The 26,579-nt window shown below is 41.3% G+C and overlaps 1 protein-coding gene across 1 annotated transcript in view; it reads right to left on the bottom strand.

Moving 5' to 3' along the window:
• The window catches only part of CADPS2 (calcium dependent secretion activator 2), a 474,548-nt gene that overhangs the window by 134,590 nt on the left and 313,379 nt on the right, over positions 1-26,579 (bottom strand). Inside the window, exons 15-16 of the mRNA XM_054988125.1 lie at positions 20,648-20,711; positions 15,143-15,266 (exon numbers count right to left, since the gene is read on the bottom strand). Coding sequence (XP_054844100.1) covers positions 15,143-15,266; positions 20,648-20,711 — 188 coding nt within the window. The remainder of the gene's footprint in view (positions 1-15,142; positions 15,267-20,647; positions 20,712-26,579) is intronic.

The raw sequence follows: 26,579 nt of genomic DNA on the forward strand, positions 1-26,579 counted from the left end.
CGCTTATTTTAAAAATCAAAAACTGGATCTCTTCCTCATGCAAAAGCAACGTTGCCACACAGAAGAACAAAATGAGAGGGATTATAACATCCTCTTATTACAAAACGTAGTTTTTTCAGAGCCAGTCACACATATATGGATGCGGTTATTAAAAAGAGCTATTTTTAGTAGAAGGCTACCTGATCTCTGGGAACGCCCTCCTTTTGGGAATGAATTTTTTAAAAAAAATTCCCACCTAAACAACCTTGTTGAATTGATGGCCAAGCATGGTATACAGAACAAATTCCTACTTACAGGAAGACAGCAGCAGGCTTGCAAATTAGCATAGGAAAGCTTTATTGCTCCCATTTGATTTTCATTCAGCAGCACAACAATCAGTGTCTGATAAAAAGATATTTGTGAGTGGGCAACTCACTGATTCTGCCCTTTGTTCTTTCAGTGAAATGAACATGCGCTAAGAGCTTTAAATTACAGAAAAAGCCCTCTCTCCACATGCACAAATGGCTCTACTCTGCTTTCAGTTCAATAGTGCTTGTAGTGCTCTTGTTTTCCTTCAGACAAGTCCTTGTGAGCTTGGAGGGCATTTACATGCAACCATTCTTCTTCTTCTTTTTTTTTAAAAGAAAACTTGCCTGCAAAAGACCTCATTAAAAGAGGTTTCATCTTTTTAGTAACTAGTCTGGACAGAAGTCTCTCATTGTCTTTTCCCTGCCCATAGTTCACCTTTCACTTCTGCATTATAAAAGCCCCTCTTTTTTCAGTGGTGAATGTGCACCACTGTACCTTTTTACCTAGACCTCTTGGGAACGTTGTTGGCAAGCAACAGCTGCAACGGAGCCACATCGCAATCCTGGAACCCAAACTGTTTCACAATCCCATAATAAACTTTCACAATCTCATTGGAGGAAAAAAATGAAGGAATTCTGGGTGTGGGGGAGGAGGGCAAATGTATAAGAAATACGGGAAAATATGGATAGTGGGAGACAAAAGTGAAATAACATGGTTAAAGTCCTAGTGCAGGTCCTTGATCAAAAACGGGGATTAAATTTAAAATTGGGATTAAGTCTATTCTCTCTCTTTGGGGCAGGCTGCACATTTTCACCTTGGACATGGGAGATCAAACTCGCACAGCTCTCCCACGTGCACAGCACTGCAGAGGCATACACCAGCACACCCACCCACCTTCCCAATCATTTCAACAGATGTCTGCATTCTTTTTTTATGGGTGAATCAAAGGCGTGGATCCAAACTTCTTCCAACCTAAATAATCTTCTTTCAATTTAAGAGGCTCTTACATTAGAGGGAATTGCTATTTAAAGTGGAAGACAACCTCCTTAGGCTGAAGGAAGGCTTCAAACATTGGAGTGGTGGGATAGGGATAGGATCAACCCCAACTTCTCTACTGAAATGAATGGGACACAAAACCTCACACAGAACCCTGGAACAGGTACCCTGACATACCATTGACAGAAGTGTTCCTCGATGAACTTGTTTGTCTTAGATCATTGTATGGCTATAATTGACACGCGATAGCCAAACTCTTAGCAAATGCGTACATTTTAAAGGATATAACTCTGTAGGATCGAGTGGTAAGTCTGTCCTTCCGCTTCTTAGAGAGCTAGTCATCCATTTTCTCTGAAAGGAGAGTAGGTCTCTCGAAAGGGAGATCTTCAACTTTGGTCTGCTGGCAAGGCTGTGGTTCTCAGCCAGGCAAATCTCCGTAGGACTACTGCAGAGAGTAACGACCTTGCAGAGGTGTCCACCATATTTCTGCTAGTGTTGATTTGATGGTGAGACAAACGGACCGCCTCTTCCTGGATGACCTTGAGAAAGATTCTTTGATCCTCAGGCAATTTAGGAATAAACGGGGGCACTTTATTCCAGAGTAACAACTGGTAGGCTGCCATCATGGTTGCATAATTAGCTATTTTAATATTAAAGGCGGCAGAGGTGTACATCTTATGCCGCATAGCATCTATCTTTCTGCTCTCCTTATCTGAGGGCACTGAGAGAGACCCTTGCTTAGGCTTGGATTGCATTTCCTCTGTAACAGGCAACAAAGGAAGAGGATGCAGAGACAGGAACGAACAGGGGTTGTCCTTGGTCCTGTACAGGTTCTTGGTCTTCCTATTAGTGGTGGGAGTGGAAGCCAGTTTCAGAATTAGGCTATTAAGCAGATCCACAAAGTCTTCTATGATAGGAAAGGCTATCGCAGGAGTGGATCCTGAATAAATGTGTTGCAGAATCTTGTCTCTTGACTTTGGTTCCATAGATGTCACATCCACCTCCAGAGCCTTAGCCATTCGCTACAACAGCTCTGAATATGCACGGAAATCATCCGTCAGTGAGGCTTCCTCTGAAGGGCCAATCACACCCTCTGGAGAGTTGGATGGAGGCGAGTCGTAGGGCCTAGGTTGCAGGGAGCCCTCCTCAAAGCCCATCTCTGAGCCACGTGGGGTTCTTCTAGAACCGGCGTGGGAGTATGCCCTCATCGAAGGGGACCCCGAGCAGTCCCTTGTCAGACGTTCTGAATAGGAGCCTTCTCTGCGGTGGCGATACAGAGCCGCATCACCACTGGCACAGTAACTCCTTGAGTAAGGGTTCCCCTCTCTATATGGGTAAGGGCTCATCCGCTGTCTGGAGCATCCTCTTCCTTCTCGGGAAGAGTGCAATGACCATGAGCCATGGTATGGTGATCTAGAACACCCCAATGGAGTAGGGGGCTTCTCTACTAGAATCACATCCTCCTCCAACCCGCTCTTAGAATGAGGGGAACTGTGGGGTGATGAATGATCACCCGACCCTTGATGCCTCTTATCACAGGGCTCAGATCTGACATCCCCTTGAGGCTCAGTAGATGTCTGGGAGGAGATCACGCTCTCTAAGATCGCCTTCTTGTGCTTTGAAGAGTGATGTCTCTTCTTTTTCTCTGGATTCAAAGGTGGATCTGATACCACCACCAGTTCCGAGGCCTTTGGAACTGGGGAAGATTCCTTTCACTGGTTTCAAGGAGATCTATCGTCCAAAGACACGAACGCCATGGAAGGTGTTCTGTTCCGAGGAGTCTTGGAACCTGAAGCCTTCGATACGGAACCGTCCCATCAGGATCGGGGTGAATGGTCCAGGATAACAGTCGGTGCCGAAGGTGTCCCGCTCTGAGGGGTTCTTGACTCCAAGGGAGTTGGATCTGAGGTAGTTATTGCCAGTGCCGAAGAGCTGTGGGCCAATAGGGCAATCGGATCTGATGATGGGCGCGACTCCATATGGGCTGGGGACAGATGAGAGCGTGGTGTCTTTACTCCCAAAGGCCTGGGATCGGGTAGTGTCGAAGCATCCGACATGGCAGAAATCTTTGTCTCGGATGGTGGGTCAGTCGCAGCCATGGCCTGTTGCCATAAGGAGGCCTGTAATCTCCCCGCCCATTCTGCTCTGGCCTTCAGGGTGAAGGTACGGCAGTGTTTGCATGCCTGTGTGTTGTGGGTCTCTCCCAAGCAATACAGGCAGTTTGAATGACCATCAGATCTTGTCGTTTTCCTATCGCAGGAGACGCACCTCTTAAACAGAGCCTTCTCTGACATTTTCACCAACACTGAACAACACACCTTGAATAGTGAACAAGCTAGAAACTTCAGTATCAGTGGCAAAAGAGGAACTGAGGATACGTTGGGGGCACCGCACTTCTTAAAAGACATTTTTGGTGGGAAAAGTGGCCACACATGCACGATGAGAGGTGAGGCCGCCCCCTAGTGGTTCTGAGCTATATAAAATCTCCTAAATCGGCAGGCCTGCGTGTGCCTGCACAAGAAGTCCCATGTGTGCCTGCACAAGAAGATCATGGATGGACAAGTGTGATTTGTGGTGTAGTAGTCAGAATGCTGGGCTAGGACCTGGAAGATCCCCAGGTTTAAATCCGCACTTTGCTATAAATCTCACTGGGTAACCTTGAGCCAATCATACACATTCAACCTGAAACAACCTGGGTTGTTTCTAGAGGGCAAAGTGGAGGTAAAGTATGCCACACTGAGCACTTCAGAGGGATGGTGGCATTAAAAAAGCACCCAGTAAACAAAACAATCAAACCAAGAAACAAATCACCTGAAATTTACTTTATGGCCACTGGGCTTTGCTTACTTCAAAGTACAAGCAACTTTTCTAATTATTATAGACAGTAGTAGTAGTGAGAGCCCTCAAGCTATAGCTGACTTATGGTGACCCCTGGTGGGGTTTTCATGGCAAGAGACCAACCAAGGTGGTTTGCCATTGACTGCCTCTGCCTGTTGGAGGTCATTCATCCAATTACTAACCAAGGCCGACCCTGCTTAGCTTCTGAAATTGGACAAGATCAGGCTCACCAGCTCAGGGAATTATAGACAGAGAACTCACAAAATACAAATAATCCATAGAAAGGGGAACAAGGGCCAAGCTATAAAGTGCCACCTATATTTCCTATTGCAGTACTTTTGCCTTCTGCACAGATTTAAACAGAGCTCAGACACACGGCTCTTTTTCATTTGTTGTTATCAACATGTACTTCCAATTCACACAAAATTATCCTTTGTCTTATGCCGAAAGAATATAAACATTAAAATGTCATGAAGACAGCAAATGACTCCTAGTTGGTGATGCTTACGATTTGAAAAATTAACTAACTGCTGTCTGGCAGGAGCACACTCTGTGCCTAATTGACATTGCAATGTGGAGAATGAGAGTACTTGGGGGTTTGAGTTCAGAACCAGCGACCATGGAGGAGCACAGAGTCTCATACCATAAAGTATTTGCATATTCAGCTTGAGTATCTCTTATTCAAGACCTCTCTGCATTCTAGTTCCTATAAAGCAACTCTATGGCACCAGTTCAGTCATCAATCTAATCTTCTCTTGTCATCATCTGTTAGCAGTTGCAGGTATAATTCCAGGGAAAAATCTTGTTCAACTGAAGTCCACTGGAAGGTTCCAATTGACTTCCATGGAAACAGGGTCTTTCAAACTGCAACGGAAAGGTGATGGAGATCCATGGAGGATTCGTGCAGATACCATCAGGTAAGCATACAGCATCAGCGGCAGTGACTGCCCACACTCCCCCGCCATCTTTATCATCTAAACAAAATACAGATCTATCTGCCCTCTTTCCTATTTGTTTCTAAATTATGACTTATTGTTTGTTTCTAATAATGACGTATTGTCTGAAAACTACCCTAGGGATGCTCCCCTAGCTATACATTTTACTTTATACCTACAGATTACATGTTTTGCTGGAATGCCTAACTTTTTACAGGCAGAGGGTCTGTGCTTAACGAAAGCAGCATGTAAAAAAAATTATACTCTGTACATGCTCTATTCCTGCGCATTTTCTTCATTATCTACTGTGTTTCAATGAACAGCCTCTAATCCTATCAGTTTTAATTTTTGTTACCAGCATCAGCAAAGCACACAAATATAAAAAGAGCAGAATAGTCAGATAATCATAACACTTATTTAATATGTATAAAGTTGTTAGAATAACACTGCCAGAGAAGAGACCCAATTCAAACACACCACAAATAGTTCAGCTGCTCCCACACTTGTTAGGGTCCATGAAAAAGTTCCCACTCATGTAGTTCCACACTACTCGATTGATGGCGGATCCCCTTCAGAGATGCACTGCTTCTGCGGCGTGCTAAATCTATTGTCAAAAGGATCACATACGCATAAGCCTTTAAGAAGACTGGGACCAGTGAGTGAAGCTGATTCTTGTCTAAAATTTGCACATATGGAGGTGTGACACCCCTGCCTCCTCCACCCCATCCCCGCAGCCCAAAATGTCCCGGAAACATTGTTTCCTGTGAGACAGCAACCCCCAGGAGCAGCAGGGAGAGTTGGAGGGCTGCCATAGAAGGGGCAAATCTGTAAATATTACCTCTCCCTCTATATGCATGGATCTTTTTGACAGGATCCCACTCATAGTACAGGTAACAACCATTCTGCTTGGGATAACCACCTTGAGCTATGAGGAAAGGGGGAATATAAATATTTTAATAAATGAATAGCTAAAATGGGGGTACACATATGTAAAGGGGTATCAAACCCCTACATTCAGTGGACAGGCAGGCAGATAATTTAAATGCACGTGCTCTTCCCTATATGATTCTACTTTCTAAATTATATTCAACATTAATTAACATGATAAAATTAACTGAACTACGCGTCCACGTTAGCAGGCTGTGTGACAGAATTCTGCGTTCTTCGGCCAGAAAACCCAAACGAGGCCAATTTACACACGTTTGGGTATTAAGAGCCCTCCGGCATCCAATCTGAGCATCAGAAAGAGAGAGGCAAACTGTGACGGTTAGTTCCAACTATTGCTGATTTATCAATTCCCTTCTTCACAGGGATTATTGAGCACCAACCACTGTATAAACCAGAAAAGAAGTGAATAAAGCCAACAACCACCCCTGCGATATCCACCTGCTGGGACTGGGCCTCTTTTTTATAGCTAGCTATTTAAGGGCAAAATACACTTCAGTGTGTGTGGGGGCGAGGAAGGGAGAGCAAGTGTTTTGGGGTTTTTTTTGCAGTGTGTGTGTGTGTGTGTGTGTGTGTGTGTGAACAATTATAATTTTCCCCGTTTAGTTCTGGAACTGAATTGCTAATCTAAGAGTTGGGAACAGAAGTAGAACATAAAAGGACTGCATATGGAAGGAGAAGAGGATCAGTGAGAAAAACTGCCAGTGAGGAGAAAGAATTAAAACCTTTCTAGTTTGTCGGCTGCATTTCAGCCATCCATCCAAACAATACTTAGACTGCAAATCCTTTGGGGGGGGGGAGGCAGAGATTGCACCAATGAAATGTCTCTAAACAGCTCTGAGCCCAAGAGTCGGGGAAGATGTATAAAACAAAGAGATATTTAATTGCTACATATTAGTATGGTTCCAAAACATGGAAGAACGGGAAATGAACTGAAAGTTCCACCCAACTTTATGTGTATCAAAGCCTTGTAGGAAATTCTCACTACACTGAATCCTAAGAATGGCCATTTTCACATGTCTTACTGGCTGCGCAAAATCACAACAAACTCCCGGAACGACGTCGTCTTCCTGGAGCGATTTCCCGTCATGACTCCGGTTTGTGGTGCAATTCGCGCCACAAACTGGAGTCATGACAGGAAATCGTGCCAGGAAGACACCGTTGTTCTGGGAGTTTTGCGTGCTTTTGTGCGGCTGGTAAGACATGTGAAAACGACCAACGTGTCTTCAGATATGGTAAGTGATGCTTTTGATATGAGTCAGACCATTCCTTACTTATAACATCAAAAAGGCAACTCATGGGAGAGTCGCTGTTATCTCAACTGTTTCTTTCCAGATGTGAGGCGTGTGGGACAAAAGATCATGTAGCACATGGAGATAAACAGATTTTAGAGTGGGCAGAAAGGAGATGACTACTGTGACTCTGAGACACCGACGCAAGAAAATGACATTTAATTACTATGATTTTTTGTGTACCTTTAAAAGCGAAAACTGCTTGCATATTTTGAATTTATTTGAACAAAAGATGAGGATACTTTTAGTTTTTGAAACTCAGATTTTGAGGATTTTGTGGAAGTCATCAGCTTCTGTATTAGAGAGTTTTTAGAGTCTGTACTGTACCACTTGTATCATCACCCTTGTTGATTCCAACATTCTTAGTTTATAAATAAAGAAATCTCAACAAGTAGGAATGATTTCTTTCCCTCTGCTCTGAGATGCATTTCCAGGAAAACGAGCGGCCCTTACAAGGGTGCCGCGGAGGCTGAAGAAATGCAGATCTGGTTCCCTTTGCTATTAAAAGCAACCAGCGCTTAAACTTGTAATTTAATTTTTGCCAGGATCAAAATGCTTTGAAAAGAACAAAAAAACCTTGTTAGAGAAACCGTGCCTCTCCTAGGATGGAGGAGAATGGGGAGCACAACCCTGTCGGCAGCTCCCTTTTCACCACTCCCACAAATATCACTCCAAGTTATCACATCACCACCTTGGCTTTCTTTGAAAATGGAAAGTGACCTTAACCTGAAGAACATCACCAAGGCAACCCTTCTCTGTGCCGAGGCTCTTGTCATTTAATCTGCGGCAACGCCAAGAGTCTACAAAAAAAAAAATCCATTGTGCCAGGCACCACACGGCTATGTCACAGAAGTGAGACATTGATAGGTATCTATCTACCATAAAATGTGAGTGCAAATATATACTCTTGCACAAGGTCTGCCCAGAAATACACAAAACGTGTTTCCACATCTGACACATGGCTTTCGACAGCGTATCGCTGATCTAATTCCTGCTCTTTTTGGAGACTGTGCTACGACCACGTGGAGGACACGTGCTAGGTGCTTTTTCGTGTTTTGAAGAACTGAAATTCTACTGGATTTCAAAAGAAATAGAACTTGGAACAATTGCAATTCCCTCAAATCCTAATTGCTATCAAGAAAACTGCTTCTTTGCTGAAGCAATGGAACAGCATCACAGACAATGCACAGGCACTGGTAATAGCTTGTCAATAGGGACTGATGTTTCAACAGTTTTTCTATTGACAGTTTTTTTAGTGGGTGAACACTATTTTGGGGGTTAAAATTAGACTGACATTTTTTCAATCCAAAATCAGCTTATCACTGTCATACAGTAACAATAATAATACAGGCTGATTCCGCACACGTTGGATAATGCACTTCCAATCCTCTTTATAGATAATTTGAAACAGATTTTTTCATGTGCGGAACAAAAAATCCACCTCAAAAGATTGATAAAGTGCATTGCAAGTGCATTATCCAATGTGTGTGGAATCAGCCATAATCAAAAAGAGTCCAGTAGCATCTTTAAGACTAACCAACTTTACTGTAGCATAGGCTTTTGAGAATCACGGTTCTCGTCAGATGCATGATGAAGAGAACTGTGATTCATTTCATCAGAAGAGAACTGTGATTCTCGAAATCTTATGCTACAATAAAGTTGGTTAGTCTTAAAGGTGCTACTGGACTCTTTTCGATTTTGCTACTACAGACTAACACGGCTAACTCCTCTGCATCAATAATAATATTTTTAAACAATGCCGTAAGCAATGTAACGATTGACATCACATGGCGCATACAGTGGTTAGATTAGGATTGGACTGTCCCAAATTCAAATCCCCACTTGGCCATGGTGGCCAGCTGTGTGACCTTCGACTTATATCATTCTCTCTCATCATATCCTATTTTTCAGGGTGGTTAAGAGGAGAAAATGAAGGAGGGGAGACCATCTCTACCACCTGGAGCTCCTTGGAGGAAGAACTTTGAAATGGTGATAGGAGATTGAGCTTCTCAGGGGTCAGCCTATGCAGAAATGAGTTGATATAACATCCATATACCATCTGTCATTGTACAAGCTGCTTGAAAATTCTTACCTTGCTTAATTTTTCCGACAATCATGCGAGACAGATTAGATTAAGAGAAGCAACTTCCTAACAAATACCTGGCGAGCTTCATAGCTGAGCAGAACTTTGAATATGGATCTCCCATATCCAAGCTCAATCCTCTACCTGCTTCAGCTCCATAAACTGTCACTAATCTCATGTTTTGCATTCAGAAATATCACACAGCAAGCCCTCCTGGCACTGCAGATGGAGGATCACTATCTTTCATGTTAACAAACCTGATGATCTGTGCAAGCAAAGTTAGCATGTAGGTGGGCTCTAAATGCTTAGGCATACAATGCTTGGACTCTTTGCCTAGTTATCTGCTTTCCTGATATAAACTGGATCCTGGCCTTTCTTATCTAAATGATTGCAAGAGTTCTCTGTGGCTGAAAAGAGGATACTATGAGAGCTACCATATCTGTCTTAAGAGTATCATGGCACCATTTTAAAAACCAAAGTTTTTATCCAGTCAAGGTACAAAACAAATTTCTTCTATCATGGAACAGTCCTACAAATTCTCACAAGGAACCAATTGTATTCTATGTCTTATTTCCAATGCCATTAAACATATCCATGCAAGTGGTGGGAAACAAATCATGTAAGTGCATGCATGTACTTACGCAACATTTTGCAGGAGGTGGGGAGCAAACAAGAGGAATAAAGCTACCTCTCCTTTCCACAGCAATGCCCTGTTATTACATAGTTCTCTCTTTAATTTCTTTGGAGGAGGTGGGTGATCGCATACTCACTTGTCTAAATATTGTCCAAAAATTATCTCTAAAGCAGCAAACCAAGTATCCCGTGGCAGCAAGATACCACTTAACAATGCTGTATATATCATAACCAATGGCACTGGAAGTGGACCAATCCTATCATACCACTAAGAGCATCATCTGGGTGTTCTCCTTTAGAAAAGCATAAATTTACCAGCCCAGTTCTAGAATATATCAGATTGCGTAGGAGTAGGCTTGTGGGTCAGTGGTAGAGCTCTTGCTTGGCATGTAGAAGGTCGCTGGTTCAATCCTTGGCATCTCCAGTTAAAAGGATCAGATAAAAGGTGATGAGAAAGACCTCCACCTGAGATCCTAGAGAGCCAGACAATCTGAGCAGATTGCGTATTCCCCACCAATCCTCAACATGGTGCCATAGGATGCCAGGGTGACCACTGATCTGTTCCTTGGCAACCATTTGCTCCTTGAGTCTTGGAGATAAAATCCAAGAGGATGGAATGAACAAAGAAAAGGAAGCTTCATGTCACTTCCCAACAACTTAACAGATAAGTAAATGGCTGAGCTCATCTTGGGCAGGTGAATCATCATGACTGTGTGCCCTCGAGTTGGCATTGGCCAAAGACTCTCTCATGTCTCCGGGCTTGGAAACCTTTCCCTGTGGCTATGCAGGAAACAATCTTTTCCCTTTTTTGGAGACTGAAACAGTGTCTTTTCCCCACAGCAAAGAGCTGATGCCAGCTATCCTGGTTACCAAATTAGCCATCTGACTTACATTTTTCTCATTACTCAACTATTACTCAACACCACATTTTATTCTTGTAGACTAAACTGAATGCACAACTGTGTATTCAGTTAAACAGTTTCGCCTCCCAGCGAAGCCCACAAAGAGTCTGATTTTCAAGAGGTAAAATTTAGATGTACAGCCTTTAATTGTTCACTTAGAAAATAAAATGCTGCCTTGGAAGTGTGATCGGTTTTTTTTAACGTGCAATATACAACCCGTTAGACTCCAGAATCTATACAATCTTCTAAAATACCACCTTCACTGAAAAACACTAAAACCAGAATGCTTTTAAAGTCAACTTGAATTCTGACATTTTTTCTTTCCTGGAGATTTACTCTACATATACATACACGGGACACTTTAGGACATGCATGCAATTAAAACATCAGTCACCTGGATCCTTCTCGTTTGTTGCTTAATTATGGAGACATGGAGAAGAAAAAAAAATCAGAAATAGCGTTAGTATACTTTCATCACTGCAAATAAAACTATAACTTGCAGCAATCTGAGTATTTAAAAGCATTTTCTGGTAAAGCATTCAGACAAAAAGGAACCTAAATTAAATCAGCCACCAAACTCAGATAATCATTCTTCTGTCTGAAATTATAAGGGATAAAAAAGACAGATAGGTCAACAGAAGACACCTGTGATAACATTCTATCAATCTGACATTATTATTTTTCACATGAAACACTGGAATAATCTTTGTGAGAACTTTTATTGTTAAAGCAGGCTATGAAATAAAACCTGCTATTGATATGAAAATCATATTTATTTCAAGTCACGAATCACACATTGCTTCACGGCCAAAATAAATATTTAAATAAACTCAATAAATTGACAATCTAGAGAAAATGTATTGTTCTTAGAAACATGAAAATATATTAATTTATTAAAATAGTTGAAATAAATAATTTCCATTGAAATATATGGTATTGTGTAGTGTTTAACCCCCATTGAGTTCATAGGACTAAAATAAAGACTAAAAGTATGTTTTCCAATAATAGTAACAATACAAGAGCAGAGATTCTTAGGATGGCCAACTATGAGCCCAATGCAACATTCTATATGCTGATGGCCTAAGCAGGTTCACTCAGAAATAAGTCCCATTTTACTCAATGGGGATTACTCGCAGGAAAGTGCCTTTAGGACTGCAGCCATACTCTCTGCTTTCATGAAATTAGTGAATACAGCCCGAGGAACAAGTAATGATCACAAGTGGTTGTGGACAGATGGAATTCTACTTCAGTGCCCGAGAGGAATTTGGCTAAATATACATAAATATATAGCAGTATTATAAGAGCACTGGAGTCACACAGTTTCAAACAGGCTTGGATTTTATTTTCGAGTCATTATAGCAGCAAGACTATTTCTAAGCAAACAGTACTTTTGTAAAGAGAAAAAACCCCAGTCATTTTATGCAATAAGGCTAAAAAATAACTTACTCATTGTTTATTCACTGTATAATAAACCAAAAAAGATTAACAAACAGTAGTATGGAGTTAAATGGCAATCTTTATAGAAGTGTCCCTATGGGATTCCAGCTTCCTTTAAGGTTAATTACATGGATTTTAAGCAAGGTCAGTCCTGGTTAGTACTTGGATGGGAGACCATGAAGGGAGTCCACAGTTGCTACCAGGGCTTTTTTTCTGGGAAAAGAGGTGGTGAAACTCAGTGGGTTGCCCTCGGAAAAAATGGTCACATGGCTGGTGGCCCCGCCCCCTGATCTCCAGACAAAGGGGAGTTTAGATTGCCATGCAGCGTGGAGGGCAATCTAAACTCCCCTCTGTCTGAAGATCAGGGGGCGGGGCCACCAGCCATGTGACCATTTTCAAGAGGTTCTGGAACTCCATTCCACCGTGTTCCAGCTGAAAAAAAGCCCTGGTTGCTACTCAGAGGCAGGCAATGACAAACCACCTCTGTTCATTCCCTTGACTTGAAAACTCTACAGCTGTCATAAATTCAGTTGCAACTTGACAGCATTTTACACTACCAATATCGAATTCCAGCTTCCTTAAAGGATAATAAATTACATGGAATTTAAAAGGCTGGACTGGACCTGTTGGAAGCTTAATTCCCTAACAGGTTGCAAATGCTGAAGAACAAATTTTATGCTGTAAGGCGGAAAAAAGTTATGCAGCTAGTGACTGACTAGCAAGAAGCATAACTTTTTTCAATCCATGGAAATGTCAACTTAGTTAGGATGACTACTATGTTTTTTAAAAAATTTTCAGAGTATATGATGAATATGTTTATTTCACCTATAAACATAGAGTTCCACACCAAGATTACTTTGCTGACTTTCGAGACAGCTTTGAAGACTTCTTTTTCAAAAGTTTCTATTTTTACACCAATTATTCCAAACAAGCTTGTTAAAAACTCAAGATAATTGAACAGCAAGAGCCCCTGCTGAAAGTCTACATAGGATGCTCACAGGAGGTGAAAAGGTATCTTTCTCATTTTCTAAAAGAACTACATACATCCTCCTTCATTTAAACACAACATGATATCTTAATTAATTATGATAAACTGGTTACTAAGGTGCTTTCATGTTGTTATTCCCATGATATAATATTGGTTGCTATAGTGATGAGATGGCTTTTTTTGTTAATCACTCAGGAGATTGATTAACTTATGTTTGTCAGTGATCTACATAGGAGAGAAAATAAGCTTAAAACCAATTGCTAAACACACCAGCCATCTCCTTTCCCCTTGCTTCTAATAGTGGTGCTATTTTTTTTTTGTCAAGCCAAAAATAAGTTACAGCAAGAATACAAAAAAAACAAGCGGTGATGGAGGCTATACAATGATTTTCTTTACTGAACCTAAGTACCTTATTCTTAGTTCCAGTATGAACACTAGGAAAGTCTTTTCATTCTTCCTGTATAAATATTTGACCTTATTAAATTTTGTTCACTGGGGCGGTGATGTTAGTTTCCAAGTTTTTAAGAAATTATTTGTACACAAAACTTCAGCCTGCTAGATTATTGTCAGTGATTACGAAGCCAGAATTTGAATTTTCTCACATCCAACTGTGTAGATATGGAAAATCTGGAGGAAAACATAGGTAAAGCTGGCATCCATCTCTGGCTTCCATGCAACCCTCTCTGAAAATAAAGAAGTTAGTGCAACAGCAATGCTTGACGGATTTTTTCTAGAATATAACCATTCATTCCATTATGTGAAAATCCTAAAATCTTACCTAGCAGTATTACTTCTTCGTGAAGTTTTACTTGAGTATAATAGCACCATGAGCAGATTTACAAATACTGTGGTAAATGCCTTCAATCACATTTCAAGATATTTTAATAAGGAAAACAACCCCTCTTATGTTTGAAGAAGGGAGCTCTGACTGTTGAGAGATTACACTCTGAAAATCTTGCTGGTCTCTAAGGTACCTCTGGACTCAAATTCTGCTAATCCCTCTCTAAATGTCTAAAATATTATACACACAAAATTGAATTTTTTTGTGGAGGGGGGGGAATTATACAACACAACTATTACCCCCTTTAGGACTGAAAAAGAACAATCTGTTGTTTCACATGAAAAGCCATCTATTGCAGCGGTCTTATGGCACATTTTGTGATGTATGTTATCTAGGGCTTTTTTTCAGGGAAAAGAGGCAGTGGAACTCAGTGGGTTGCCCTCAGAGAAAATGGCCGCAGCGTGGAGGGCAATCTAAGCTCCCCTCTGTCTGGAGATCAGGGGGCGGGGCCACCAGCCAGGTGACCATTTTCAAGAGGTTCTGGAACTCCATTCCACTGTGTTCCAGCTGAAAAAAAGCCCTGATGTTATCCATACCAAATATAGGTCAACAGTGCTATAGCGTCTAAGGCCTTCCACAACTCTGGATTGTCAATACCAGGAGCCGCTTGTTTATGAATTGAGCGATGGAGTTCAAATGTCAAAATGGGTCAAGTGACTCCTTCCAGAATGGACTGATTTGGACCAGTTTTTGCAACATATGAAAGTTCCCTGAAAATATAGGACAAAGGACAACTGCAGCACAAAGCCTAGATCATTCATTCAAGTACAGTCCCAGGAGGTATATTAAAGCAATGAATAGGAAAAAGCTCAGTAGTTCACCAGCTGAGATTCTAATGAGATATTTCACCTTGCTGTGGTACAGGTTTTGCTGAGAAAAGAGAAAAGGCTGCTCTCTAAATGTATTCAGTTAATAGGTGCCAATAGCTTTTACAGCCATGACAGTAGCTGATCACAGCACTAACCTTCTATTTTTGCATAATCCGTAAGTCGAGTGTAATTGATCAAGGCTGCCTTCTCCAGACATTTTCTAACCACCTTCTTCACGTCTTCTGCTGGTATGGGAGTGGCAATATCTTTCATTAAGACCTGTGTCAAAGATAGCCAAACCTGCTTGGTTAGACATCACCATAACCCTGCAAGAGGAACACGAACACACACACACACAAACTTTAAATATGCTAGTAAGGAGAAACTGAATGGAAAAGAAGCAGATAACTAACTACCAAATTTGGAGATTCAACTTCTAATACTGATTTAGCTCATATTAAGTTAGGCCTAGTTCATCCATACAATAGGATAATGTTGGTGGAGTCCTGAGGTGACCGAACGTGCTGTACCATTGAAAAGTTCAGCTGGTAGATTCTAGTTCTGAAATTCCTTTGCATAAAAAAACCCTCCCCCCACAAGGCAAACTAACACCACATGGAGAAAAATTCTACCTTCTTTCTTTGCTAACTATGCTGTTTTTGGTGGCTGAATTGCATTGAGTTTTTATATATAGGGGAGCCTTTCACGATTTTCCACTTGCAGTCTAAAATGGTGCACTCTGTTCTACCCCCTCTGGTCTCTATCACCTCATTCTCTTGCATTTATGAACCGACTGTTAGAGCCAAACTACTAGTGACGCCTTACACAGGTTGGACACTTGTCAGCTTCCCTCAAGTTTTGATGGGAAATGTAGGCGCCCTGGTTTTACAGTTTGGCTCTCCATTACAGCTGCTAGACCAGGATGCCTACATTTCCCATCAAAACTTGAGGGAAGCTGACTAGCGTCCAACCTGCGTAAGACGTCACTTGTAGTTTGGCTCTTAGTCTTGCTCATTAGCACAACTGCTGTGCCTGCCATTTTTCCTAAACAAAGCTTCAAACTAAAACAATAATCATTTATACAGCACATTAGGTATTCAGAGTGCTTGACATATATTATCTCCGGCATTCCACACAGCAACCAGTAAGGAAACCCAACAATAGCCTCAAGTTATATTTAAAGGATTGGATTTGAAAGACAGGGTTGCACTTACCTGTAACCGTTGTTCACTGGAGTCTTCTGCACAGGCTCACATGGGACTGCACATGCGCAGGCCTGCTGATCAGTAGGTTTCTGTAGCTTTAAGACTGGAAAGGGGGTGCCTTCCACTCCCAGGAGTGCCTGCACAGCTGTTTCCTGCCCAAACAGCCTGTGCTATGGGAAGGCGGTCCCCCAACTCTCTGTTTCTCCTGAGCTGCTGCACTCTTCAAGGTAAGTAGTGAAGAGTACACAGTGGAGAAGGAGAGTATGTGTGCCTGCACAGTAGATTTCAATGAACAACAGTTACAGCTAAGCGCAACTCTATTGTCATTGTCAGTCTTCTCTGTAGTCTCACATGGGAGTTTAGCAAGCCACTTAGCCTAGGAGGAGGGGTGAGGCTCTTCACTGAAACAGACTGAAGAACAGCTTGAACCACTGTTGCATCTTTCTTGTTACTGACAGGGGATTCTGCATGATCAATTTTGATCGGACTTTCTGAGCAGTCATGCCGCGGTGGAGTCCTAGGAATCCACTTCTCCCCAATTCCACATTAGGCTTTTGTTTCGCACATTTCATCGGCTCAAGGTCCATCATGCGGAATTTTTGACAGGATAAAAATCGATTCCTCATCGCTTTTTCCAGGGGAAGTGTCGAATGATGCACATCTTCATTTTTTTTATTCCCCCCCCCCAGAAAAAGCGTTGCTACACATAAACGTTGCATCAAACCAACACATTAGAAAAAAAATTCTCACAAAAAAACGTTGCTACACATAAACGTTGCATCAAATAAACATATTAGATAGGCCAGAGCACTTCCCGCCGATATTGTGGAAGAGTATTGGCTATTGACATTTGGAGGGAAAATTGTTACCAATGACCCCGCGTCTATCTTTCCCGCTTTCTTCGTGAGCGGTGTGGTTTAGTGATAGGTGTTGTGTTGAGGACGGTCTCTTTCTCCCTCCATGAAATGCCTAGACCACTAGTTGAACGCTGAAGTCCCTCCATCACACTTTCACTCTACCTCAGAAGCGGTCAGCAAGCAACAAGTAACAAATTTGGCGCGTTGTAAAATGGACCCGTTATTGGTCAGCTGTTGACATGTGACACAGGATATGTTTCTGCATAGATTTGTAGAAACGTTGCAACTTTTTTTACAATTTTTTTTTTAAAAGAGGGGAAGGGAAAGGGTAGTGGGTGTAGCTTAGAAAACATGATTGGCCAATCAAATTAAGTTGATTCAAAGGGCGAGAGAAAAGGGCAAGGGTGGGGAGAACATCGGATAAAGAATTCCGCATGATTAAAATCCCTAATCTGCTGCGCATGGACAAATAAGTCGGGGGAAAGCAGGATGGAAAAAAAACAGACAAAACGTGCAGTGACTTCGAATCTGCTGCTAGGATTGTCTTCCCACGTGTGGAAACACAAGAAAAAATCGAGGTCATTTAGAAGCTGAAGCAGGGAAAACCATTCGTGCGGAATCACCCGACATCTCCATCTCTGACTCCAACAACTGAAAGGCCACAGAAGACTGTGGAATATAATGAGATGGGCATTATGAGCCCTAAGCTGTAACAGATCTGAGACAGACAGTCCCACTTGGCAGAGGCATGCAGTGAGGATAGCAAGTATGGCATTTATGCAAACAACTTTCTTGATTCAGGACCTGCCTATGGGCCCAATGCATTTGTTCTGAATGAAGATGGACCAGTTCGTCTTCTTCCTCCAAGGAACAGATTGGTGGTGACTTGGCCGATGGAATATTAGGACTCTTAATGACTTCCAGTTCACCCACACCCAGACTGAGGGTCACTCTCAGGTGATAGCAGCTGGCTTTCTGTTTAGTGGAGTGCTTTGATTTTGTTTTTGCCTTTTTCTCGGGAAGTTCAGAAGTCTCACAAGCAAACTTGCTTGCCTCCGGCAACCCTGATCTTTTGGGGTTTTGATCCAAGCACAAATCAGTTGGCATTGGCATTAACAATGGGGCCCTCAAGATGGACTCCAAGGGGTCCCTGGACCTGGGGCATTGTTGGATCCAAGTCAGAACTATCAGATCTGATAGGCCTGGGGCATTTGGGTTTGAGGCGCTAGATTGTGCTAGATCCGCCAGGGTGGCATTGCTGCTGGACTATTGCTACTGCAAAGTGCCCTTTCCTAGAGAACTGTTCTCTTGGCATGGGCTTTAGGAGTTGAAACCTGGCATTGCTTGCAGGTGCCTATATTACCCCTTTCTCCCAGACAGATGAGACAAAGAGAATGACCATCTGTTTTGGTCATCTTAGTGACACATTGTGTATATTTTTAAAACAATCTCACTAGTTTTCCTTTTCTTCCTCTCTCTCAGGTGAACAGTGAGGACGCAGAAGGCCCGTAGAAGAAGAACTCACTACAGCTGTTCGTCTCCAACTGGCAACAAAAGAAAAACTGAGGATTGGGGCACTGCCTTTCCCATGGCATAGACTGTTTGGGTGGGAAACAGCCTCACAGGCACTCCAGGAGGGAAAGGAGACCCTTTCCAGTCTTAAAGCTACAGAAGCCTTTTGACTGGCAGGCCATTTGATTGGCATGCACAGTCCCACGAGGGACAGCACAGAAGACTGACAATGAACAAGTTGCAGAGGAGTTAGCTATGTTAGTCTGTAGTAGCAAAATAGTAAAGAGTCCAGTAGCACTTTTAAGACTAACCAACTTTACTGTAGCATAAGCTTTCGAGAACCACAGCTCTCTTCGTCAGATGGAGTAAACTGAGGCGGAGATGAGATTTGGCACATTAGATGCAATAGGTTGTTGCCTACAAAAGCTGAAGAAGTGAAGTCTTACTCATGAAAGCTTATATTGGAATAAAGTTTGCTCATCCTTTCAGAAGAGCAAGATTCAGATATTTTAAATGAACACACAAATGTGTTGGTCTTTAAGGTACCAGAAGACTCTAAATTTTCATTGCACGTAGCAAGAAAAGGGAAATAAAGGTGTAAAAGTCCCATATCACTGATTTCTGATTGCTCTGACAAAAGTCAGTGCTTTAATTCAAACTCTCTGAGATCTGTCCAAAATGCAGATTCAATGCAGGGTGCTATATATGCAGAGCAATGCAAGGAGGAACTCTACCAGAGATATTATTCTCTTCTAAAAATGGCTCTCTCTCTTCCCGGGTTGCTCTAAGGATAATGCTAAGCAGAGCTCATTTGGAGGCGGAACATGCCAGAACGGCGTTCCGGTAGATCCCCGCCCACGTGGTTCCTTTTCCTTCTTGGTTGTCCTTGTCTTTAGCAGCAGGCAGCAGAGTGAGTGCAAGCTGAGTGGGGCTAGGCTCCAAAGGAACGTAAGATGCTTTGAATTCATTCTGCTCTGCTGCTTTATTTTCATTTGTGACTCGGGAGAGAGAGAGAGAGAATGAGTGCAAGCCGGGTGGGGCTGGACTCCAAAGTAGGGGAAGCTGCTTTGAATTCATTCTGCTGCTTTATTTCATTCTGCTGCCTGAGGGGTGGATGGTGCCTTCTGACACACTTCTGGTGATGTCAGGGGGTGTGGCATATGCTAATAAGGTATGCTAACGAGTTCCTGCAGTTCTTTTTCTAGGAAATGACCCCTGATGCTAAGCATAAATAAATGAAATGCACCACCCAATTTGGCTCACTCTCTCAACATCCTCACAGTGCCATGTACAAGGATACAGTTCTATTGCATTCCCACACAAACAAGATTAAACATTTCAGTCCTACAGCTTGGATCAGAGACACATATGGGATGAATTCTCCAAAGTAATTTGGTAAACTATCTGGCAGAACTGTCAATCTATGCCTTTTAGGGCCAAGTTTAAGTTTAAATTGTTCAGCCAGTGGAAAGCATTGTTCATTCAGACCGCCCTCAGAACATTTCTCATTCTATAAGTTACCTCAGAAAGGGTCTGAGCAGAGTAGAACAAAACACAATTGTCCCAGTTTGCAAAACCTAAGCTATTACAAAAGAAACTACTTTGCACTTCTGACAAACATATTTGGAGTTGTTCCTTAAATGCTCCCTTTAAATTATGCTTCAAGGTGCTATCTAGATAAATAAAGTCATATTATTTTTAGAAAGCAAGTTGAAACTTTGAACATTGTGTATTGGCACACATTTGCAGAAAGAAGCAAACTTATATCAACAGCACAATTTTTAGGAGGTTTTTTTTTGGCATAAATACTTCCGTTGTTTTCATTGTAAATTCTCCCATATAATATTACAAGAAATGGGACTGGAAGGATGCCCATCTTGTTGACTTTTTAAAAAAAGACATTAAAATACTGTATGCAAGTTCTGCTTGATTTTCATTAAACAGGGTGTTTTTAATATACCTGGGAACATGTCATTTGTTAAAAATAAAGTGAGTAGCATGGCATCAAAGCACCATCCCATTTGTCCTTTGTTTGATACTAAAAGAACAGATATTTTCTGAAAACTGAAATAAAACTAAGACTTACCCTTTCAAGTAATGAAAGTGTAGCTTTTAAAGCTCCTTCTGGACGCCCAAAAGGGAAACAGTACCTTAAAGAATGAAAAAAAAATGCTTTATTAGACAAGTCTGCATAGAGATCATTTATTAATATTTTCAACTCTGGAGAAGAAATCATATAAAGTAGCTTTAAAAAGTCTCAACTAAGGATGCAATATCTAAGTTGACTGAGTTATCTGTAACTGATTATTCTCTTTCTCATCCACTAGAAAGTTGCCCTAACTGAGAAAAGAGATTTTTCTTAAACAAATCTTAATTTACAATACAAGTCTTAATAATAACTCTAAAGGCAAGGGCAATTTAGAAGAGATTTTTCTCCTTTCATGTGTGTGTGTGTGTGTGTGTGTGTGTGTGTGTGTGTGTGACTGCGTGCGCGTGCATCTTCTAAAGTGATGCCTATTTCGACACATGTACATATCATCATAAAGTAATGGACTAGTAACTGTATAGGATTGTACTGTTAATCAATATAGCTCTTAATCTACTGAAATGTCAACTTTTATTGCTCAATATTTAAAACAAAATTTTACAAAACCAATACACATTTTATTCATAAAGTCTTCTTGAGCATATGTACTGACAATGAACAAACAAATGAAAAAGAATCATTATAATTAATTATTCCAATAACTGTAAGATTCCTATTTTACAAATATGTTATACTTCCTTTGAAAAAAACCTCTGGAACATGAGAGACACAGGAGTTTAGTTTCTATTACTAGTTTTTGGAACTGTCTCTATAATTATTTTATATATACTTTCTCTGTACACAAATCCATTTGACCCTGTTTAAAAACAGGCAAATCTTCAAAACATATTAATCCCTTTCCTCTGTGACCCTTATACCATTTACAGTTTTACATTATGGCAGATTCCGCACATGTTGGATAATGCACTTTCAATGCACTTTATCAATCGTTTGAGGTGGATTTTTTGTTTCACACACAAAAAATCTATTCCAAATGATCTATAAAGAGGATTGGAAGTGCATTATCCAACGTGTGCGGAATCATCCTATGACACCTATAGGAAGGTCTGTGGCTCAGAGTAGCTTTCCTAAATAGAAAGGGCCCCTTCATTGTGCATCAAAGACCCCGCCCCGAGTTTGCATTCCTACAATAATGAAATATACTTGGTTCTAAAAAGCAGGCTGCTTCCCTATGCACACCTCAAATTAACAGGACTTTCCTCATAGCAAGTATGTTCTACTTTGCCTGAACAAGGTCCCAGGTTCCAACATCAGCAGCTCAAAAGGATCAGATGGTAGGTGATGTGGAAGACTACACTGCCTGAGGCTCTGGAGAACAGTCATAGTCGGCAGTACTGACCTGAATAGACCCATAGTCTGACTCAGTATAAAGGCACCTTCTCGTGTTCGTGGAAACCATATAGGTTCCACAAGGGAAATCCCACCATTTATCCTAAGTGTATAAAATCCCAGATCTTTATCCCCTCTCACAACCCATTTGAGGAAGCCTTAGTCTGATTACAAAATGGGCACAAGGCTTGATTTCTTACTGATCTTTTTATTGTTACTGTACTTCATCTTTTAACACCCCTTTATAAATGGAAAGGGATTCAGAAAAATGAGTTTAGAAATCGCTTTTGCCTGCCTTGTAGCAAAACCTGATAATGAGAACGGGGCGAATGTAACGGGTCGGCAACAGGATGCGATCTTCTCGTTCACAGTATTACTTTAGCTATTCTTCAGGATCTTAGCAAATTGACACTGGAAACAGATTTATTTGGTGTTATTTTTAAAATGTCAAGCTTATTTCTGAAGGCTAACAATGTAAAAACTACATTCAAATACATTGTTAAATACATCTATGATGTAAATACATTAAGTAACCCCACAATTAGGCTTAGTCAACTTGAACTTCAATTTCAAATACTGAACATGTGAGATTTTTGTTACCCAAATCATCTAGTATCATCTAAAAAAATCTTTGTGTTTTCTTAAGCCATTGTCTCCCATTGGGTTGAATTCAACCAGTTTTCTTACTGGAGAAAAAGTGAGCAGTCCCCCCTGACTACCCAAAAAGCCTAAGATGGGGATCATGGACAACAACCATTTGGGATGGAGGCTGCAATAAAGAAGGGAATTGTACAAGACAGTCTAAAAGCTTGCAGGATCAAATGTAGATGATAGAATCTGTAAAAATGCTATAGATACTAGGATTATATTCCACATTTTCAAGCAAGTTGTCCCATTGGGTTTGTTATAGAAATATCACTATGACATACCAAGTAAATTATTTTAATAGGCATCTGAAACAAATGCTTTCCTAAGTAAAGAAAAATACAATAGGAACACTAATTAATCTTTTTCAATTGTCTGTTAGAGTAGTCAAGAAAATTCCATAAATAGCTCCCATCATGAATAGCTATAACACAGTCAGATTTTCCACAAAGTTAGCTTGAGTGTCTATCCATGGCTTGGTGATTGACCTTGGAACAGCAGACACGGCAAGGACAACTGAAGTTCAGCAGGGGTGTACCTAACTGATAAATCTGGATTGGAACCCCCTGGCAGCGTAGCATTATCACTCCTTCTAAAACTGAATGTGATATTCCCATACTTATTAGTGGGGCAGTGAAATGGGGCCATGAACAAACAAGATAAGGGTTGCTATGTGCTTGGGTGACTCCACAGGAATGCAGAAAATTATTAGCCTGTGAACTGGAAAAGAAGACCTCTTCCTCCCCTATCACAGCCTCGTGAGCACTGAGTGTGCTCACTACCCTCCAAGAGTCATGAGATGCTGAGGACAGTTCAGAATCAGTTAAAGGAGAAAAAAGATTTTAAAAAAAACAAGAGGGGAAAGATGGGGAAACTGGCCTGACTGATCACCTAATTATAACAACAGCCTCGGAGAGAAGAATAGGATCTAGGGATGCTTATTGTGAAGTATACATCCTCCAGTCCTAATCTCACCGCCTGCCATATCATAATGCTTTAAGATTAAGGGCTCCAAGCATATTAAAGATAAAGCATCTTGATGGGGGTGATTAATTAGGATTAGAAGAAAAGCGGTTATTCTGATTTCAATTAACTGCACACATCCCTAGGGCTTTAGACACAGCTTGTAGCATCCTGTGTTGGAGTGCGTTACGTTAGGTCAGGAGGTGCATGTTGTGAAATGTTACATTCCTCAACCCAAATTTCCCCATCCAACTTCCCTGTAAGTATGCATGTTGGGTGTGTGTGTGAGGTAAAAGGATCTGTCTCCCGTATTAAAGAAACAATCAGTATAATTGCATTTCAGTGTTATACTGTGAGGTTCAAGCAATGAGGAGCAGGGCACTATCTGATCTCAGAGCTCAGTAGTCCTGTGCTACTGTGACAGGGAGAGGGTAGCTTTCCTAACCAGAATGACACTTTACTCTGCATCAAAGACCCCCACTGTGTATTTGAGCTTTTTTTTTTTTTTTTGAAAAAACATGTATTTTCTAAAAACAGGCTTCAGCTCTATGCACTCTCAAGTCAAGGAGACTTTTCCCCAAGCAAATATGAGGAACATCAGAATGTTAATGCTTAACATATTGTCATTTCAGGAATGTAAATAAACTTTTGCAGCAGCAATAAATTGGGCCCCTGTAGATCAGCTAATGGTCATCAGAGGAAGGCTGGCTCCAAGTACTTCTAGAGGAAGGCTGGATCCAAGCGCTCCCACTATTTAAGGCTAGCCACGTGGTTGTGAGCAGGGTCTTCTCGGTAGTAGCCCTTTCTTCTTCATGTCCTTAAAATCAATTTTTTTCATAATACATTTGTCCTGAAGCCAGTCTGGCTGAAATAGGTTAGCCTTGTTTTTCCTCCCTTATACAGCCGACGGACAGAAACTTTGGAAGTATACAGACAGAGAAACATTTGGCCGATAAAATGTTATGGCCTAGTGTCAGCAAGTGATATAACCACTAGTCATCAGCTTCTTCAAAACATATGGGGTTGAGGTAAAGGCAGCAAGCAATGCATCAACCGTATGATTCTTGAAATTCATTGGTATACATTGCCGCAATAAGCAAGAATGGCTGAATGCCAGCACCTCCTTCTTACTCCCTGTCAGAATGAAATCATCTCAGTTAGTGCTACAATGACTCAGTAAGAAGAGCTTCTTTCAAGGAGAAGATACCAACAAGAGAGAAGTGGTGTAGTGATTCTGTTTGTTTTAACCTGCCTTGGACCTTTAATTCAGCTCCTCCTTATGTTACCTTAAACTTTTACCTCAGGAGAGCTCTGGTCACACTCAACACTCTTTTTTCCCTCCACACACACAACTTCAGGTTTTGTCTACTGTACCCAGGCCTTTTACTTCAATAACACCTTTGAATCCCACCACTTGTAGCATTTTGTGGGTGATGTATATATATTGGGGCCTCCGTGACTTTCTCAGAGTTCCCAAAAGGTTATCATTGCCACCAAAGGCTTTTGTTTTGAATCTCTCTCATTTAACTAATATTATAGGAAGGCTTTGTTAGAGATGGTAGTATGACAGAATGTTCAGTGTGGAGGTAAAAAAAGGATTCTATATTCCAGAAGAATCAGGCATTTTGCTTAACTGGAAGTAGAATTTATTAGACGTGTGATGGTTGTAAAGTATTGATAAGTGTATTGGTTTTAGAATAGGTTCATAAGCTTGCAAGTTTCCAAAATAGTTATATATTCTTAAACGTATATTCACAGACCTGATCACAAAGATTAATTTCCCACACAGTTCTTCACTGATAAAATAATTTTTTCATCCACACAGATTCTCTCAGGCTTCATACAAGATTACTTTACCTAGGACTTTCCACAGAAGTTTTTTTCATTGGTCTGGCCCCATACACTGTCCATTTATCCTCTGATTTCTAAACACATTTTTTTTTGCCTTTAGTTTCCACTTTGCATTGTATGGAATGTTTCTTTTGGTTTTGTTTGTTCCACCCACCTCCAACCCACTTTTTGATGACTGATTGTCACTAGGGGTATGTGATTTGGGATAAATACCCGAGTCGGACCCGATTCGTAAAGATTCAGGAATCCCAAATCAAAGCTTTCCGAAGTGATTCTGGTTGCTTCAAAAAGCTTCAGACACATTTAAGCTCTGTGGCCTTGCTTCAGCTGATTGGTGGGCTTCACTAGTCAGCTGAAGCAAGGGTGGGGGGTTTAAAGTTTAAAGCGCCCCCTGCACCACTTGCAAGTGGCGTGGGGGGCGCTTTAAGTTTGGCCCTTGCTTCAGCTGACTAGTGGAGCAGGAGGCTCCCTAGCCAGTCAGCTGAAGCAAGAGGCTACGGGGGAAACAAGTGGCAGGGCGGGAAGTTTGTCGGTGTGCTCGGAATCTTCACAGAACACTCTGAAGTTTGCTGCTTTGGAAATTGCTTATTTCTGACTCCTTTTCCTGCTATGGAAATTCCGAAGTGGGAAACCCGAATATTTTTGTTGTTGCATAGCCCTATTTGCCACAGTCAAACTACTCCTCCTTCTGCCTATCTTCCTCCTCTTGGTTTGATTTCAATCTTATTTTAAATCACCAATTTCATAACATTATAATGACCTAATGTTAAAATAATATCTGCAGCAGGTTCTCTGAATTCTCAACTTTCATTTTTTAAATTTTTTATGTAGACATAAGGAAGCATATCGCCAGAACAGAAGGGGCTATACACTTTTTTACAAAATGAAAGCTGGGAATTCAGAGAACCTGCTACATCTGTTACAATGTTAGATTATGAACGTTATGAAACTGACATTTTTTTAAAAAAATGGAAAAGCTGGGGACTGTAGGTGGGGGGAGACTTAAGTATGCACTAAAATCAAAGAAGGGGAGGGGTCCCATGATACCACCATTGATGCCACTGATCATGACTGCACCCTTGCTTGAAAATTCTGATTGTTTAGGGCAGGTGACGAATAAAAT

Source organism: Eublepharis macularius, chromosome 9 (genome assembly GCF_028583425.1).
Source record: "Eublepharis macularius isolate TG4126 chromosome 9, MPM_Emac_v1.0, whole genome shotgun sequence".
NCBI lineage: Eukaryota > Metazoa > Chordata > Lepidosauria > Squamata > Eublepharidae > Eublepharis > Eublepharis macularius.